This window comes from Schistocerca gregaria, chromosome 3, assembly GCF_023897955.1.
Source record: "Schistocerca gregaria isolate iqSchGreg1 chromosome 3, iqSchGreg1.2, whole genome shotgun sequence".
Classification (NCBI taxonomy): Eukaryota; Metazoa; Arthropoda; class Insecta; order Orthoptera; family Acrididae; genus Schistocerca; species Schistocerca gregaria.
In genome coordinates this window covers 765,651,697-765,669,671 of record NC_064922.1, presented here as the reverse complement: position 1 = coordinate 765,669,671, position 17,975 = coordinate 765,651,697, and the positions used below count along the sequence as shown (strand labels likewise).

Here is a 17,975-nt window from a genome sequence, read left to right as displayed (position 1 = left end):
ACCGTAGCAGTCGTGCGGTTCCGGAATGAGCGCCTAGAACCGCTAGACCACCGCGGCCGGCTGACATCAGGGCTAAAGGTGGACAAACACTATACTGAATTCCAGCATTACCGATGGAGGTCGTTACGAACTTGTAAGTCGTTTTCTGCCAGGCATCCGGATACTTTTGATCAGATAGTGTAACAGAACGATTTTCACTAGTATCTTTCGAGTCGGTCGTTTCAGAGTAGGACCAAATGGTTCAAATGGCTCTGAGCACTATGGGACTTAACATCTGAGGTAACCAGTCCCCTAGAACTCAGAACTACTTAAACCTAACTAATCTAAGGACATCACACACATCCATGCCCGAGGCAGGATTCGAACCTGCGACCGTAGTGGTCGCGTCGTTACAGACTGAATCGCCTAGAACCGCTCGGCCACACTTGCCGGCAGAGTAGGACCCCTTACCTCAAGTTGATACAATTACCGTTCTGTATCATCCGTGAAAGTTTGTATCATCATTACAAATTCACTCTGCACAAGTAACTGAGAACTTTCTTTGGAGCTAGGTGCTACTCTGAGATACGTACAAAAGAGGAAATCGTCGTAGGTCATACCATCCATAAGATCGTTGACCAAATCAAAACCTTTTATATTCCAGTCTTATCACTACCTTTGCAATTCGTATGTTAAGCGTACGCAGTAAAACCGATGAGTAAAATAAGGCAGCAACCCCATGAAACGTATTTGCTCTTCGTTCTATGAACACAAAATGAAATATTTAGAATGCCAGGTTAGAGGTTACCTAGCCAGGACAAGTAAATCATTAAATTCAGGTTTAAATAAATTAATAAAATGGAACAGGAGGTACAGAAAAAGCTTTCATCGCTCTTCTTTTGTCTGTGAATTTACATTTTGGATGTGAATGCACATTGTTGCATGGAGAATAGTTATATGTTTTTTGTTACATTGTTTCTATTTTTATGCCAGATTATTTTCGTATTTCTCCATTTGTCATTCACTTTCTATGTGTTACAATCTCCTTTGACGCTAGTAAGTTGACATGAATTTATCTTCTTTTTATCGCCACTCATTTTCATTATAATTACTAGTAGCTCATTTGACAACTCATTACGAAAACAATAATTTTCGTCTGGTCTGAAACAACATTGAAACACACGCCAAATAAATAGTTATACCATATTTATCACAGTTGTAAGACAATTAATTTAAGACTAACAGGTCAGTCTACCATCGTTATCATTTCTTTATCGGCCTTGCGCCATGTTTAGACTTCATAGCCTTCCATGCTTCTCTGTGCTCTGATTTTCTCTTCATTCTGTGGTACCCTCCTTGAGGTCAACTTACGTCATCCGGAATCTGTGTCTTCTTCTGCCCTTCCCTCTCTTCCTCGGAATAAAACGTTCAGTTGCTTCTGGTAGAAGCAAACTCGTCTCAAATTATGTGCTACGAGCCTGTCAGCAACATCCTCCGATCTTTTCCAGCTCTTCTCAGTACCTCCCAATTCCTGACTTTATCAGTCCAGCTGATTTTCTCCATACTTTCTCCATGCTACGCTATATCCACATTGCACAAGCTTCAGTTCTCCTCTCTTCCTGCTTGCTCGACGTTCATGATCCTACCCCGTACAAGGCCGCGCTCCATATCACGTATTTCACTAGTCATTTCCTTAACTCTGTATTTAAATCACTTGCTAAGAGTATTTTCTGCGTTTGAAATGCCTCTTTCACTTTCTGACTTTGGTGTCCTATTCTCAATGCTTATCTTCCTTCACCATGCTTCACAAATATTTGAATGCTCTTACCTGTTCTTTGGCTTCTCTTAAGCTATGAAAGATATTAAATAAGTAGCACGCTACTCAACATATATCCTTTATGAGACATTATTAAAACATTGGTAGCTAGCTTTTAAAATCCTCTGTCTATACAGGTCTGCGAACTACGATGTCGCATTCGCTCTATTTATGATTGATTTAAACATAGGTTTTTCACACATTGTATAGCTACACCACTGTCCATTAGAACTGCTACACCAAGAAGAAATTCAGATGATAAACGGGTATTCAGTGGCAAATATTTCATACTAGAACTGACATGTGATTAGCTTGGGTGGCGTGTACAGGTACAGCTGCCCATGCAGTTTCAACACAATACCACAGTTCATCAAGATTAGTGACTGGCGTATTGTGACGAGCCAGTTACTCTGCCAACATTGACCAGACGTTTTCAACTGGTGAGAGATCTGGAGAATATGCTGGCCAGGGCAGCAGTCGAACATTTTCTGTATCCATAAAGGACCGTACAGGACCTGCAACATGCGGTAGTGCATTATCCTACTGAAATGTAGGGTTTCGCAGGTATCAAATGAAGGGTTGAAGCAAGGGTCGTAACACACCTGAAATGTAACGATCACTGTTCAAAGTCTCGTCAATGCGAATTAGAGGTGACCGAGAGGTGTAACCAATGCCACCCCATACCACCACGCCGGGTGATACGCCAGTATGGCGATGACGAATACACGCTTCCAATGTGCGTTCACTACGATGTCACCAAACACGGATGCGACCATTGTGATGTTGTAAACAGAACCTGGATTTATCCGAAAAAATGCTGTTTCACCATACGTGCACCCAGGTTCGTCGTTGACTACACCATCGCAGGCGCTGTTGTCAGTGATGCAGCGTCAAGGGTAACCTCATCCATGGTCTCCGAGCTGATAGTCCATGCTGCTGCAAACGTCGTCGAACTGTTCATGTAGATGGTTGTTGTCTTCCAAACTTACCCAATTGTTGAGTCAGAGATCCAGTTCGGCGTTCCGTATTACCCTCCTGAACTCACCGATTCCCTATTCTGCTAACAGTCATTGGATCTCGACCAACGCGAGCAGTAATGTCTCGATACGATAAACCGCAATCGCGATAGGTTACTATCCGACCTTTATCAAAGTCGGAAACGTAATGGTACGCATTTCTGCTCCTTACACGAGACATCACAACAATGTTTCACCAGGCAACGCTGGTCAACTGCTGTTTGTGTATAAGAAATCGCTTGGAAATTTTCCTCATGTCAGCACGTTGTAGGTGTAGCCACCGACGGCAACCTCGTGTGAATGGTCTGAAAAGCTAATCATTTTCATATCACAGGATCTTCGTCCTGTCAGTTAAATTTCGAATTTGAAACACGTCATCTTCGTGGTGTAGCAATTTTAACGGCCAGTAGTGTATCTTCGCTGCTTATTAATGTTGATAAATACAGCGTGGCTTAGTTTTTGCGTTGTAATATACCATTTTTTCCTTTAAAGGATAGAATTTGACTTGGTTGAACCATTTTGTATTTATCCAGTGGTTATGCCTTAAACATTACCTGCAAGAAGTAGCTGCATCCTATGACGACGCCAACAATAACGAAGAGCACACAGTAGCGGTTCGTATCTTTCCGCATTTGATCTCCGTCTTGCAAGCTGAGTGTCTGAAACAGAAACACACAATGAAATAGTATCGCTTTACTTCCTGTTAGATGGCTAACCTTTTGCAGGATGGTTTTGTAACGTCGGGAGTAACAAATGTGTGCAGCACCTTAATTCTATGATCACCATTCATCTTGTTGTCACTAACGCCTTGTGCCCGGTACAATAATTGTATCTCAGGCTTGTGGAAACTAGTAAGACTTTTCCTGCGTAAGTATATGTAGGTAACTGAACTTGCTGTAACAGATGAACTGAATGGTACAGCTGACCAGAACACCAAGCAGTAGAACCACCTGTGTGTACCTGAACAACTGTTTGCTTATTGCATTATTGTGGTGATGCACGTGTAGTTACAAGGCCGCTGAAGCATTCGAGTGATTCATGCCATAAAAATTATTTCAATCCGATAATTTTACTGTTTTTACATATTCCATAAATCGTAGTTGCAATAAAGGTAATGACGTGTACGGTGACGCTTTTACATATTGGCCATTTTTAATTATCTGACTGACTACATAATTCTGTTCACGAAGATATTTTTTCATCATCCTCTCCTCCACCTCCACTCCTCCCCCCTCCATCACTCCAGACATACACTATGAAATTTGTTCATGGCTTCCCGGGGAGATAATGACCTAGAGAAACATACCGCTCCAGTTTTCCAGGTACATGTAGAAGGCACTTGCAGCGCTGAAGTACAGAGGTGTTTCGTTGTAATATGTCAGTCGTAGAATAGCAGTGACATGAGACGGTACCTGCAGAAGTTCTATGTATGATGCAGGGACTGTTAGTTGATATATTGGTCATAAATGGACGAATAAACCCATTCTCTACAAATACACATTGGAGACAGTAATTACAGTAAAATAACTAGGACAGACCTAAAATGGAATTACCACATAAAAAAATAATGACATATTTATAGGAAGAAACTCAAGGAAATGTAATTCACTTACAAATATAGTCGCTAACAAAGAACTTGTCCAACAGATTCGTGATTATTGTTCATCACTCTGGTATCCTTATAAGGTAGAACTGACAGAACAATTTGAGAGCATCCAACGAAGAGCAGCACGTTTCTCCACGAGATCGTTTAATCGACATGAGAGCGCCACAGAGATGCTCAACAAACTCCTATGGCACACGCTGCAAAAGAGACGCTGTGCATCACGGAGAGGTTTACTACTAAAAATGTCGAGAAAGTACGTTCTTGGAAGAGTCGAACAACATATTACCTCCTCCCTCATACATCTCAACTGCCGTCCCCTTAGCTATGCTCCACCGTCGTCTGTGCTCACTACCTGATGAGACATGGTCTGAAGATTCTTTTTCGTAAAATCGAAACCGATTACGATTATGAAGTGTGATTTAATAAATCGATGTTACCAACACTCATCAGTATTCTAACTCTCCAAAAACTTTGAGATAAAAATAGGAGACAGACAGAGGGATGGAATTTCACGTTTGCTTTTCAGTTGGGCCCCGGAGAAGCTAATTAGGAAGTGGAAGACATCTGACTCTTAAGTGCATCAAACTCAGGACTAGGGTGCAAGTGCTACTCTGAGATGATGAGGTTACCTCAGGAGAGGAATTCATGGTGGGCCGCATCGAACTATTCAGAAGACTGATGACCGAAAACGAAAGTGCAACGAATTGGGAAACGAAAAAGATAACGTCTATAAGGACTGTCTGACAGTCGCAAATGACACTGCCTTGGTACCGGCCATATCAGAAAATCCTAATTTTGTCGAAGACAGGATTTATAACAAATACTGAAAATATTCCACAGAAATTATTCAAAAATCTGTGCAAAATCATAAAAGTGAGCTCATTCAAGTATTTACATGAATGGCTAAGCATAAACAACAAGTGAAAGGAAGTCTACACAAGAGAGCGAATAAGATGAACATAGTATTCCAGAACACTGGAATAATGAAACATTACTCAGAAGTTGCTCAATAAGTAAAGCATTTTTTCCTGGAAGCTGGTTGGTCTTATTCAGGATTCCAATACATCATATTATTCTCCACTTTTCTGGCTACAAAAAATTAGTTTCAACATAATCTGCGTTCAGTGCGACGACCTTACGCCAACCTACTGGGAGGGCTTGGTACCACTGTACTTCTCGACATTTTCGTGCATCAATACCCTCATACAGGTACTGCTTTCCGCAGAGTGCATCCTTTGTTGGGTCAAGCAGGTGGAAGTCGGAAGGTGCGAAATCCGGGCTACGGGGTGATGAGAAAGAAGAGTTCCGTGAGGTTTCGTGAGCTCCTCTCATGTGCACAGAGATGTTTGTAGTTATTTGAACAGAGAGGTGCTTGTGATCCGACGATCACATCGAAAGGGTGTGTCCGCACGTTCTAACATTGCAGGAATCACAACTGTGTGCGGCCGGTCACACGCGGGAGATGGGGCAGGTTGCTGTTTGAAGACAGATGCCCTGCCCCACGAACCACCGTGCTTTTGTTTACTGCCAGGTCTCCGTACACATTCTGCAATAATACTGAGACCTGAGGCTCTTTATGGATGCGAGAGGAAAAAACTAATGCGAAGAGGCGGAATAAACAAATTTATGAATATAGAAAGAAAATTGCTTAGAAGCAAAATTAGCACGAGCGCAACTGACACAGCATTGAAGAGACCACAACCTCACAAAGACATCTATCAACATGCAGAAAATAAACACAACGTGCAAAAGAAGACCGTCCCTCTTCGGAAATTTGGATGGATTGGATGATGACAGACAGACGAAGAAAATATTTAGAAAATTTAAAAATCTGAATGCACCACCGAGACCTAAAAGAAGCAAACATCAATGCAATGGAACCGTATAACACATGTTTGTTTAGGAATAAGATTGAGACAAGGAAAAGAAAAGAGAAGAGCCTCATAACAAAAACATCTCTGGAAGCAGAGATCATAACATATAAGCCCAGACTGACTGTACCCCCTCCATCCTCTCGCTGACAGTACTGGGAACTGAATTCCAGACCTGCAGACATGCTGATCATTCATTTAGGGAGGCGCAGTTACGAGTGCATACAGATCAAAGATTTGCGGATACGCTTGGAGATGCGGATAAAGCCATCGGCACACGGACCGTGCTGTCGAACGTCAACGTTGAGCGTGCCAAGTTCAACGTGCTGCTAAACGCTCAGGAACGATGCGACTTGTGCACACGGTACGTGGACCCCAATGTAGTATACGCGATCGCAACGCAGTCCAGCGGCAGTTGAGTGACATTTCTTGTGCGTAAATCACAATGTTTACTCAACGGGCGCGAGTAAAATTCTCACGTTAGCTCTATTAAAATGGACATTTCCTTCATCGTCCACGAAAAGGAAAGTACCACGTCCAATGAGTAAGGACACAGGCTTATAAAAGTTCCATTACAAACAGTGCAGTACAAATTTGAAAAACTTATCCGCATAAGAAAATATTATTTCATCATTCCCACATTTTAGTAAAACCCCAAGGTCAGTCTTTCTTGATCACTGTTCCTACCCAGTAGCAGAATCTTTGCAACACGTGAATTACGAAGCGTAAAAGAAAAATGAGTAAAATATCTTTATACAAGTAGCGCAAGCTGTCCTATAGATTAAGCCAATCGAACAAAGTCACCCCTCAAAAAAAGGTGAGCTTATATTTACATAAAGTCAAATATTATAACATATATTAAACTAATAATAAAGTAACGGAAACTAATAAAAACGCGAATGTTTTCCTTCCACTCAGTTTTTTATTACAGAGGCCAAATGCGCTGAACCAACAACACACACTGTAGCCTTAGCCATATTGTGTTACCTCTTGTTAAAAACGTTAATCGTAGATAATTATGTGACTTAATTGAATTTAACTACAACAAACTGTACCAAGAACAATGTGTTTTGGGTGGATCTTCAGTGTGTCGCTGCCTTCAAATAGCCTACTCTCACAATACGTAAGTTACAATAATTCTTTTGCCACGAATGTGATGTTTCTCATTATTTTATTGGAACGAATAACACCGGGTTTTCCAGTGATTCCCAATTTGCTCGTGGTCAGAAACGGCATAAATACACTCCTGGAAATTGAAATAAGAACACCGTGAATTCATTGTCCCAGGAAGGGGAAACTTTATTGACACATTCCTGGGGTCAGATACATCACATGATCACACTGACAGAACCACAGGCACATAGACACAGGCGACAGAGCATGCACAATGTCGGCACTAGTACAGTGGATATCCACCTTTCGCAGCAATGCAGGCTGCTATTCTCCCATGGAGACGATCGTAGAGATGCTGGATGTAGTCCTGTGGAACGGCTTGCCATGCCATTTCCACCTGGCGCCTCAGTTGGACCAGCGTTCGTGCTGGACGTGCAGACCGCGTGAGACGACGCTTCATCCAGTCCCAAACATGCTCAATGGGGGACAGATCCGGAGATCTTGCTGGCCAGGGTAGTTGACTTACACCTTCTAGAGCACGTTGGGTGGCACGGGATACATGCGGACGTGCATTGTCCTGTTGGAACAGCAAGTTCCCTTGCCGGTCTAGGAATGGTACAACGATGGGTTCGATGACGGTTTGGATGTACCGTGCACTATTCAGTGTCCCCTCGACGATCACCAGAGGTGTACGGCCAGTGTAAGAGATCACTACCCACACCATGATGCCGGGTGTTGGTCCTGTGTTCCTCGGTCGTATGCAGTCTTGATTGTGGCGCTCACCTGCACGGCACCAAACACGCATACGACCATCATTGGCACCAAGGCAGAAGCGACTCTCATCGCTGAAGACGACATGTCTCCATCCGTCCCTCCATTCACGCCTGTCGCGACACCACTGGAGGCGGGCTGCACGATGTTGGGGCGTGAGCGGAAAACGGCCTAACGGTGTGCGGGACAGTAGCCCAGCTTCATGGAGACGGTTGCGAATGGTCCTCGCCGATACCCCAGGAGCAACAGTGTCCCTAATTTGCTGGGAAGTGGCGGTGCGTAGGATCCTACGGTCTTGGCGTGCATCCGTGCGTCGCTGTGGTCCGGTCCCAGGTCGACGGGCACATGCACCTTCCGCCGACCACTGGCGACAACATCGATGTACTGTGGAGACCTCACGCCCCACGTGTTGAGCAATTCGGCGGTACGTCCACCCGGCCTCCCGCATGCCCACTATACGCCCTCGCTCAAAGTCCGTCAACTGCACATACGGTTCACATCCACGCTGTCGCGGCATGCTACCAGTGTTAAAGACTGCGATGGAGCTCCGTATGCCACGGCAAACTGGTTGACACTGACGGTGGCGGTGCACAAATGCTGCGCAGCTAGCGCCATTCGACGGCCAACACCGCGGTTCCTGGTGTGTCCGCTGTGCCGTGCGTGTGATCGTTGCTTGTACAGCCCTCTCGCAGTGTCCGGAGCAAGTATGGTGGGTCTGACACACCGGTGTCAACGTGTTCTTTTTTCCATTTTCAGGAGTGTACATATAGGCGTGTAATGAATGCCAATATGGCGCCTCACAACTCTGTGCTCAAGGGAGACGGCGTGCGTGTGAGTAAGTGACGTTGTGCCATCTCATTGGTCAACGCTCAGAAGCACGCTCAGAATATCTGACATGCCAGATATTGCTCTGCACGGTCGGAAAGACTCCCGAACGGGCTATTCCACGCTATGACGTCAGAAACTCGGCACCCTCAACGCCCAGTGTCGGATGCACGGTCCGTGTGCCGACGGCTTAAGGGACGCGTGGGTAGCATTACTTGGTTGTCCACACAAATTTGTTTGGTACCCTCTCGGAAAGAAATAGGGCTAATCATCAAAATGTGGCTCTTTCCCTTACCCCGATGACGTCACCGAAGAGGACTGCGAAGACGGGCATGGCGCAGCCGGCGACGATGGAGAAGACGGTGCCGATGGCGAGCTGCGGCCACTCGGGGCTGTTGAGGCGCAGCACCTCGAGCACGCCCACCGGCTTCGGCTGCTGCTCGGCGTACTTCTCGGCGGCGGCGCGCAGCGCGGGGTTCATCTCCTGCTCCTCCGCCTCCTCCTCTCCCGCAGCCGACGACGCGTCACTGCGCACACTCAGTAGGCGTTCCGGCCTCACGCGGCTCGCGTCTGCAACCACCGGTTCCAAGTGACACTTCTACCCCAGTCACAGCTACCCTACTCGATACTAAAGTTGCAACAAAATTTTGCTTACTGCATGCGTACAGTATAGTGGGCAGAACACCTGATTAAATTTGTATGTGATTCAGAGGTACGCACAGTCTGAATCTTAAAACAGATCAATCACCTCTGGCAGCAGCAACAGCTATGTTACCCGCCCGTATGGAGTCGAAATGGTCTTGGGTAACATATGCAGGTCTATTCCAGATATAATCAATCTATTGGTGGAATGCTGGTCTCTAAACAGCTTACGTTACCTGTGGGTGAGGGGTCTTTGGTACGTGGTGGCACGGAGGGAGTCCAGCGTGCCACGTATCGAGCTAGGTAGGACAGCAAGAGCAAAAGGGTTCTTGCGCTATCTTGTTGAAAATATATCGTCGCAGACACCTCGAAAATAGGGTATAGCCACCGACCACAACACGTAATAAATGTAACGGCTTCTGTACAAAGTAACAGAGGCGATGGTGTTATGTATACAGTAAAGGGTTATTCATCCACACCTGTGGAGTTTCTAAATGTGACTGCACGAAAACCACAGTGCGTACAGCAAACAGACTGCCCAAAAAAACACCACTTATTCGAAACCCGAAAACAGTAGCTCATTGTGACCCGTAAGTTTGAGATTTGGTTCAAAGGTGTCTACAGCCGATGGTACGAAATTGTAGCGCCCTGCGACGTCACCCTCGGGGTCGGCAACACTTCAAACAACTGACTGACGAGACATGTGGAGAAAATGCCACGGCTCAGAAGGTCATGCTACGTGACAACAGTCATCGTATAGCGATATGCTCACGTACAGACGGCGACAGTATCGCTTACACGTGGTAAGTACGCTGTTTAGGTTTCTTTGTTGGTAACGCCACGTACCGCTCTGTATGAAAATCACTGACTGTGCTGCGTGAAATCTGTGGCTGCTTGGCATTGTTGGAATATTCGCTACTGTAGTGTTGGGCAGTTGGATGTGAACAGCGTGAACAGCGAGTAACGTTGCGCAGTGGGAGGCGAGCCGCCAGCAGTGGTGGATGTAGGGAGAGAGATGGTGGAGTTTCGAGAGCGGATGATTTGGTGTGTCCGTCAGAAAAAGGAAATTTGTAAGACTGAATGTCATATTTAATGATTGTTCTCTATCAAAACCTTTCATTTGCAAACTATGCCTATCAGTAGTTAGTGCCTTCAGTAATTAGAATCTTTTATTTAGCTGGCAGTATTGGTGCTCGCTGTACTGCAGTAGTCCGAGCAACGAAGATTTTTGTGAGGTAAGTGATTCATGAAAGGAATAGGTTATTGTTAGTTCAAATGGTTCAAATGGCTCTGAGCACTATGGGACTTAGCTTCTGGGTTCATCAGTCCCCTACAACCTAGATCTCTTTAAACCTAACTAACCTAAGAACATCACACACATCCATGCCCGAGGCAGGACACGTACCTTCGACCGTAGCGGTAGCGCGGTTCCAGACTCTAGTGCCTAGAACCGCTCGGTCACTCCGGCCGGCGTTATTGTTAGTCACGGCCATTCTTTTGTAGGGATTATTGAAAGTCAGACTGCGTCGCGCTAAAAATATTGTGTGTCGATTTAGTGATGATCAGAATAAGTAAAGAGAGAAATGTCTGAGTATGTTCAGTTTTGCTCAGCTGTTTGAAAATCAAATAACGTAAGAGGTTTACTAGCACAGTAATTCATAAATTTTTCTAAGGGGACGTTTCAACGTGGGATATAAGGGCAGTGCTATGGCGGACCTGTCATTTGCACTCGTGTGTTTCATGTGCGGAGGTTTCCGGCGTGATTATGGCTTCACGACGGGTATTAACAGACTTTGGCTGCGTAGTGGTAGTTGCAGCTAGACATTCGATTTCGGAAATCATTAGAAAATTTAATATTCCGAGATCCGCAGTGTCAAGAGTGTGCTGAGAATACCGAAGTACCTCTCACCACGAACAACGCAGTGATCAACGGAATTCACTTAAAGAACGACAGCAGCGGCGTTTGTTTTGGGTTGTCAGTGTTAACAGACAGGCAGCATTGCGAGAAATAACGGCAGAAATTGTTGTTGGACAGTAAGGTGAAATCTTTCGTTAATGGGCTATGGCAGCAGACAACCGACGCGAGTGCGTTTCCCAGCAAAACGACATCGCCTGCAGCGGCACTCTAGGTTCGTGACCATAGCGGTTGGATCCTAGAAGACTGGAAAGCCGTGGCTTCGCCAGATTAGTCCCGATTTCAGTTGGTAAGAGCTGATGCTAGCGTTCGAATGAGGCGCAAACTCCACGAAACCATGGGCCAAAGCCGTCACTGTGCAAGTTGGTGGTGCGGGCTGTGTTTACAAGGATTGGACTGTGTCCTCTGGTCCAGCTGAATCAATTACTGACTGGTAATGGTTGAGTTCAGCGACTTGGAGACAATTTGTAGTCATTCACGGACTTCATATTTCCCAACAATGATGACAGTTTTATGGATGACAATGCGGCACGTAACCGGTTCTCAGATGTTCGCGATTGGTTTGAAGACGTTCTGGATAGTTAGAACGAATGGTTTGGCCGTTCAGATCGCCCGACATGAATCATATCGAACATTTATGGCCCTTAATCGAGAGGTGAGTACGTATAAAAAATCATGCACCTGCAACACTTTCGCACTCTGGACGGTTATGGAGGCAACATGCATTTGTGCAGGAGACTTCCAACGAATCCTTGGGTCCATGTACCGTCAAGCTGCTGCACTAAGTCTGGCAAAAGGAGGTCCGACACGCCTTTTTTTTTCACATCAGTGTATATTAGACGATTATTGTTCTCCTTCAGCGCTTATGTTTCTATAGCCGTTATCGCGTCTTACAATAATTTCTGTTGTTGCTTTGTATTGCAGTACGAGTCTTCATAGCTATTGTGTTCCCTGGCTGTAGTAAGCGAATAATATGCTTCTGTTCAGTGTAGTCGACGATAGCGACACTTCTCTCGCATCGTCACTTCATGCGCATAAAGGAGTTTTTAACATACATTATGTGATCAAAAGTACCCGGACACATGGCTGAAAATGACTCACAAGTTCATGGCGCTCTCCACCAGTAATTCTGGAATTCAATATGTTGGCTCACCCTTAGCCTTGATGACAGCTTCCACTTTCACAGGCATACGTTCAACCAGGTGCTGGAAGGTTCCTTGGGGAATGGCAGTCCATTCCTCTTTGAGTGCTGATCTAAGGAGAGGTATCGATCTCGGTCGCTGAGGTCTGGCATGAAGTCGGTGTCCCAAAACATCCCAAAAATGTACTATAGTTTTCGAGTCAGGATTCTATGCAGGCCAGTCCACTACAGGGATATTGACGTGCAACCATTCCTCCACAAGCTGTGCATTATGAACAGGTGCTCAATCGTGTTGAATATGCAGTCGCCAACCCCGAATTGCTCTTCAACAGTGGGAAGCAAGAAGGTGATTAAAACATCTGTGTTGTGCTGTGATAGTGCCATAAAAACCAACAAGGGGTGCAAGCCTCCTCCATGAAAAACACGACCACACTATAACACCACCGCCTCTGAATTTTACTGTTGGCCCTACACACACCGGCAGAAAACGTTCACCGGGCATTCGCCATACCAACATCCTGCCATCGGATCGTCACATTGTGTACCGTGATTCGTCACTCAACACAACGTTTTTCCACTGTTCAGTCGTCCATTGTTCAAGTTCCTTACACCAAATGAGGCGTCGTTTGGCATTTATCGGGGTGATGTGTGGCTTATGACCAGTCTCTCGACCATGAAATCCTAGTTTTCTCATCTCCCGGTTAACTGTCATAGTACTTGCAGTGGGTCCTGATGCAGTTAGGAATTCCTGTGTGATGCTCTGGATTGATGCCTGCCTATTACACATTACGACCCTCTTCAACTGTAGGCGGTCTCTGTCAGTCAACAGACGAGGTCGGCCTGTACGCTTTTGTGCTGTACGTGTCCCTTCAAGTTTCCACTTCACTATCCCGTCGGACACAATGGACCTAGGAGTGTTTAGGAGTGTGGAAATCTCGCGTGCAGATGTATGACAAATGTGACACTCAATCACCTGACCACATTCAAAGGCCTTGAGTTCCGCGGAGCGCCTCATTCCGCTCTCTCACGACGACTAATGACTACTGAGGGCTCTGATATGGTGTACCTGCTAGTAGGTGGCAGCACAATGCACCTTATATGAAAAACGTATATTTTTTGGGTGTCCGGATACTTTTGTTTACATATTGTACGTTTTGAAAGAGACGTGATCGATTCATCAAGCTTTTTTGACATACACTCCTGGAAATGGAAAAAAGAACACGTTGACACCGGTGTGTCAGACCCACCATACTTGCTCCGGACACTGCGAGAGGGCTGTACAAGCAATGATCACACGCACGGCACAGCGGACACACCAGGAACCGCGGTGTTGGCCGTCGAATGGCGCTAGCTGCGCAGCATTTGTGCACCGCCACCGTCAGTGTCAACCAGTTTGCCGTGGCATACGGAGCTCCATCGCAGTCTTTAACACTGGTAGCATGCCGCGACAGCGTGGATGTGAACCGTATGTGCAGTTGACGGACTTTGAGCAAGGGCGTATAGTGGGCATGCGGGAGGCCGGGTGGACGTACCGCCGAATTGCTCAACACGTGGGGCGTGAGGTCTCCACAGTACATCGATGTTGTCGCCAGTGGTCGGCGGAAGGTGCACGTGCCCGTCGACCTAGGACCGGACCGCAGCGACGCACGGGTGCACGCCAAGACCGTAGGATCCTACGCAGTGCCTTAGGGGATCGCACCGCCACTTCCCAGCAAATTAGGGACACTGTTGCTCCTGGGGTATCGGCGAGGACCATTCGCAACCGTCTCCATGAAGCTGGGCTACTGTCCCGCACACACTTAGGCCGTCTTCCGCTCACGCCCCAACATCGTGCAGCCCGCCTCCAGTGGTGTCGCGACAGGCGTGAATGGAGGGACGAATGGAGACGTGTCGTCTTCAGCGATGAGAGTCGCTTCTGCCTTGGGGCCAATGATGGTCGTATGCGTGTTTGGCGCCGTGCAGGTGAGCACCACAATCAGTACTGCATACGACCGAGGCACACAGGGCCAACACCCGGCATCATGGTGTGGGTAGTGATCTCCTACACTGGCCGTACACCTCTGGTGATCGTCGAGGGGACACTGAATAGTGCACGGTACATCCAAACCTTCATCGAACCCATCGTTCTACCATTCCTAGACCGGCAAGGGAACTTGCTGTTCCAACAGGACAATGCACGTCCGCATGTATCACGTGCCACCCAACGTGCTCTAGAAGATGTAAGTCAACTACCCTGGCCAGCAAGATCTCCGGATCTGTCCCCCATTGAGCATGTTTGGGACTGGATGAAGCGTCGTCTCACGCGGTCTGCACGTCCAGCACGAACGCTGGTCCAACTGAGGCGCCAGGTGGAAATGGCATGGCAAGCCGTTCCACAGGACTACATCCAGCATCTCTACGATCGTCTCCATGGGAGAATAGCAGCCTGCATTGCTGCGAAAGGTGGATATACACTGTACTAGTGCCGACATTGTGCATGCTCTGTTGCCTGTGTCTATGTGCCTGTGGTTCTGTCAGTGTGATCATGTGATGTATCTGACCCCAGGAATGTGTCAATCATTTTCCCCTTCTTGGGACAATGAATTCACGGTGTTCTTATTTCAATTTCCAGGAGTGTATATTGGAACATAATATGTGCCATGAAAGGTGTAATCAGAGTAGCAAGATACGGCGAGTGTACTTTTAGTTTGCTGGACATGACGTAGCTATAGCTGCATGCACCCTTCTTTAAAAACGCTGGAAAACGGGTAACAGGCTAGGACACTCGTTCTCCGTAATTGTCTCTAAGTGGCTATGAACGCACAACAGGCTCTAAGAGGCATACCTGCAGATTCAGTTGGAGATTTAGAAGTGTCTTCAGAGTCGGTGACCTGTGTGGTGACGAGGTTGTGGTAGTGGCCCTGCAGTGCCATGAGCGCGTCGTGCGGACCCTCCTCGACGACGGAGCCTCCGCTGATCACCACGATCCTGTCAGCGTTACGGATGGTTGACAGTCGGTGAGCCACGATGATGGTCGTGCGTCCGACGCTGGCCTGAAAGAGTTGGGACTAGCGAGTTTCAAAAGGCGGCAAACACAGAGAAGTCCAGAAAATGAATACGCCCTTTAGTTGCTCATAACTTCGAAACTCATTGACGAAAACGTCTCATTTTCCGTGAAAGTGTAGCTTGAACTTACTGGAATCAGTGCAGGTGTTGGAAGTGGTCAGCATTAACATCCTTACAGCAGTGATGTCGCACAAATTCAGCACGATCTACTGACTATAACGTGTCCAGTTTGATACCTGTACATGAATGTTCTATGCATCCTCGACGCTCATCCAGTGTTGGTAGTTTTTGTCGATAAACGACGTCCGTTAGTGTTACCCATCGGGTAAATTTCACACTCGTTATATCTGGAGAAAGTGGTGGGCGCTCAACAGAATCTCTTGGGCCTGTCCATCGTGAGGATAGATTTGTGTGTGTGTGTGTGTGTGTGTGTGTGTGTGTGTGTGTGTGTGTGTGTGTGGTTTGAGGTTTTCGGGCGCTAAACAGCGTGCCCATCAGCGCCCAAACGCTTAGAAACAGGAACACATGCGGACGAAGGCGGACACCGAACAAGGAGAACGGCTAAGAGACACAGACCTGACGCAGTTCCAAATCCTCACATACAGAGGCAAAACAAGAGGAGAAGAAACGCACTAAAAAAGGAAAGGAAACACAACGAAAAGAGAACAGAAATCGAAGTGAAACAAGTAGGTAATCATGACTGGCGGACCTCTTGCCTAAAACCTGGTGAGCCAGTCACTCAGCAGCACATTAAAATCCTCTCCCTAAAATCCGAGGCAACAAATTGGACAGGACACAAAACCGTAAGACCTTAACCACAGTCGTTGCGTCGTCTTGCAAAATAGAGGGCAAATCCGGTGGCGAGGAAACCCCCGCCCTCTGGTCAGAGAATAAAGGACAGTCAAGTAAAATGTGGCGTACAGTAATCTGGACGCCACAAGCACTGCAGATTTGGGGGTCCTCCCGCAGGAGTAAAAAATCATGCGTTAAGGGACTGTGCCTGGTGCGGAGGCGGGTGAGAAGAACCTCATCCCGCCTGCATGACTGGTAGGACTTACGCCATGGCCGCGTGGTGGCCTTGACCAAACGCAGCTTTTTTCCACCGATTGCCAGCCACTCCTCTTCCCATTAACGCATAACACGAAAACGCAAAAGAGAGGTAACAGCATGGAGGGGGACGGCACATTCAACAACTTGAGAGAGGGAACATGCATCTTTGGCAGAGTTACTCTCTGACACAATTATGGTAATGGAGTGGGACACCGTTTTGTTGAAAGTAAAGCCTTTCTTTTGTACGCCCATCCCTTTAGCAGGAGATCTCTGGGACGACGGCCGTTTACTATCGTGACAGAAAATAATAACATCTACTGCCGTCCTTATGATTTTAATTTATTTTGTCGCTAGCAGTTTCATAAAACATTAAAGATAGCATTATCAGCTTATCAATCTAGTTACATAGAAACAGATTAAAAAAGAATGAGAACAATGCCAAGACCCTACAATGAACTTACACCGAGCATCTGACAGAAAGAACAGATACATCCATTGTCACATACCTAAAATGTACCATCACGAATTTCCACTCAATACATTTTACAATTATACTATCTATTAAAACTTCTTTAAATACTATTCATGATTTTTATTTGATAGTCGGACATCATTTATCCGCACAATCCTGAAATAACTTACTATAACACAAAATACCAGTAAAAGGTGATGAATGGAAGTGACAATGCCTTAGAAAGAAGTAAAAAGAAGAAACATGACCTATGTGTCGTGTCATAGTATAAAATGCTTATTTGTAAACAGATGAGGGCATACACTACGTCATATTTATAAAATGAACGACCAAGACGTGGCATAAACTGAATGTAGGACCCACATATATAGAACGTATGAAAGACGCCCACAAGGAAACTGTTCATGATGCAAACATTCATATGCAATGCATCATATATCGTGTACTGCAATGAAACAATCACACACAGGGATACTAAGTAGCCCGCAAGAATGCAGTGTATCATGAAGGATGACAACAATCTATATATATACATGAAAGAAACAGAAAAGCTTACTGAGTAGCATACCGCTCAAAAAGTACTCTTGTATGTTAAACATAAGTGATCATGAGGAAATAATTAAAATATGAAACATATAGTTATGAATAAATGCATTGTAACTAGTACATACCCAGGTCTTTCGGTGCCATTAAAACCAAATGCCATTGGCCAC

The 17,975-nt window shown here is 46.0% G+C and overlaps 1 protein-coding gene across 2 annotated transcripts in view; it reads right to left on the bottom strand.

Annotated features, from left to right (window-relative positions):
- LOC126354014 (ATP-dependent translocase ABCB1-like) overlaps positions 1–17,975 on the bottom strand; it is a 212,921-nt gene that overhangs the window by 67,094 nt on the left and 127,852 nt on the right. For both annotated transcript variants that reach the window (XM_050003333.1, XM_050003332.1), the window contains exons 12-14: positions 15,520–15,727; positions 9,293–9,567; positions 3,366–3,470 (exon numbers count right to left, since the gene is read on the bottom strand). In XM_050003333.1, the coding sequence (XP_049859290.1) occupies positions 3,366–3,470; positions 9,293–9,567; positions 15,520–15,727 (588 nt within the window). The remainder of the gene's footprint in view (positions 1–3,365; positions 3,471–9,292; positions 9,568–15,519; positions 15,728–17,975) is intronic.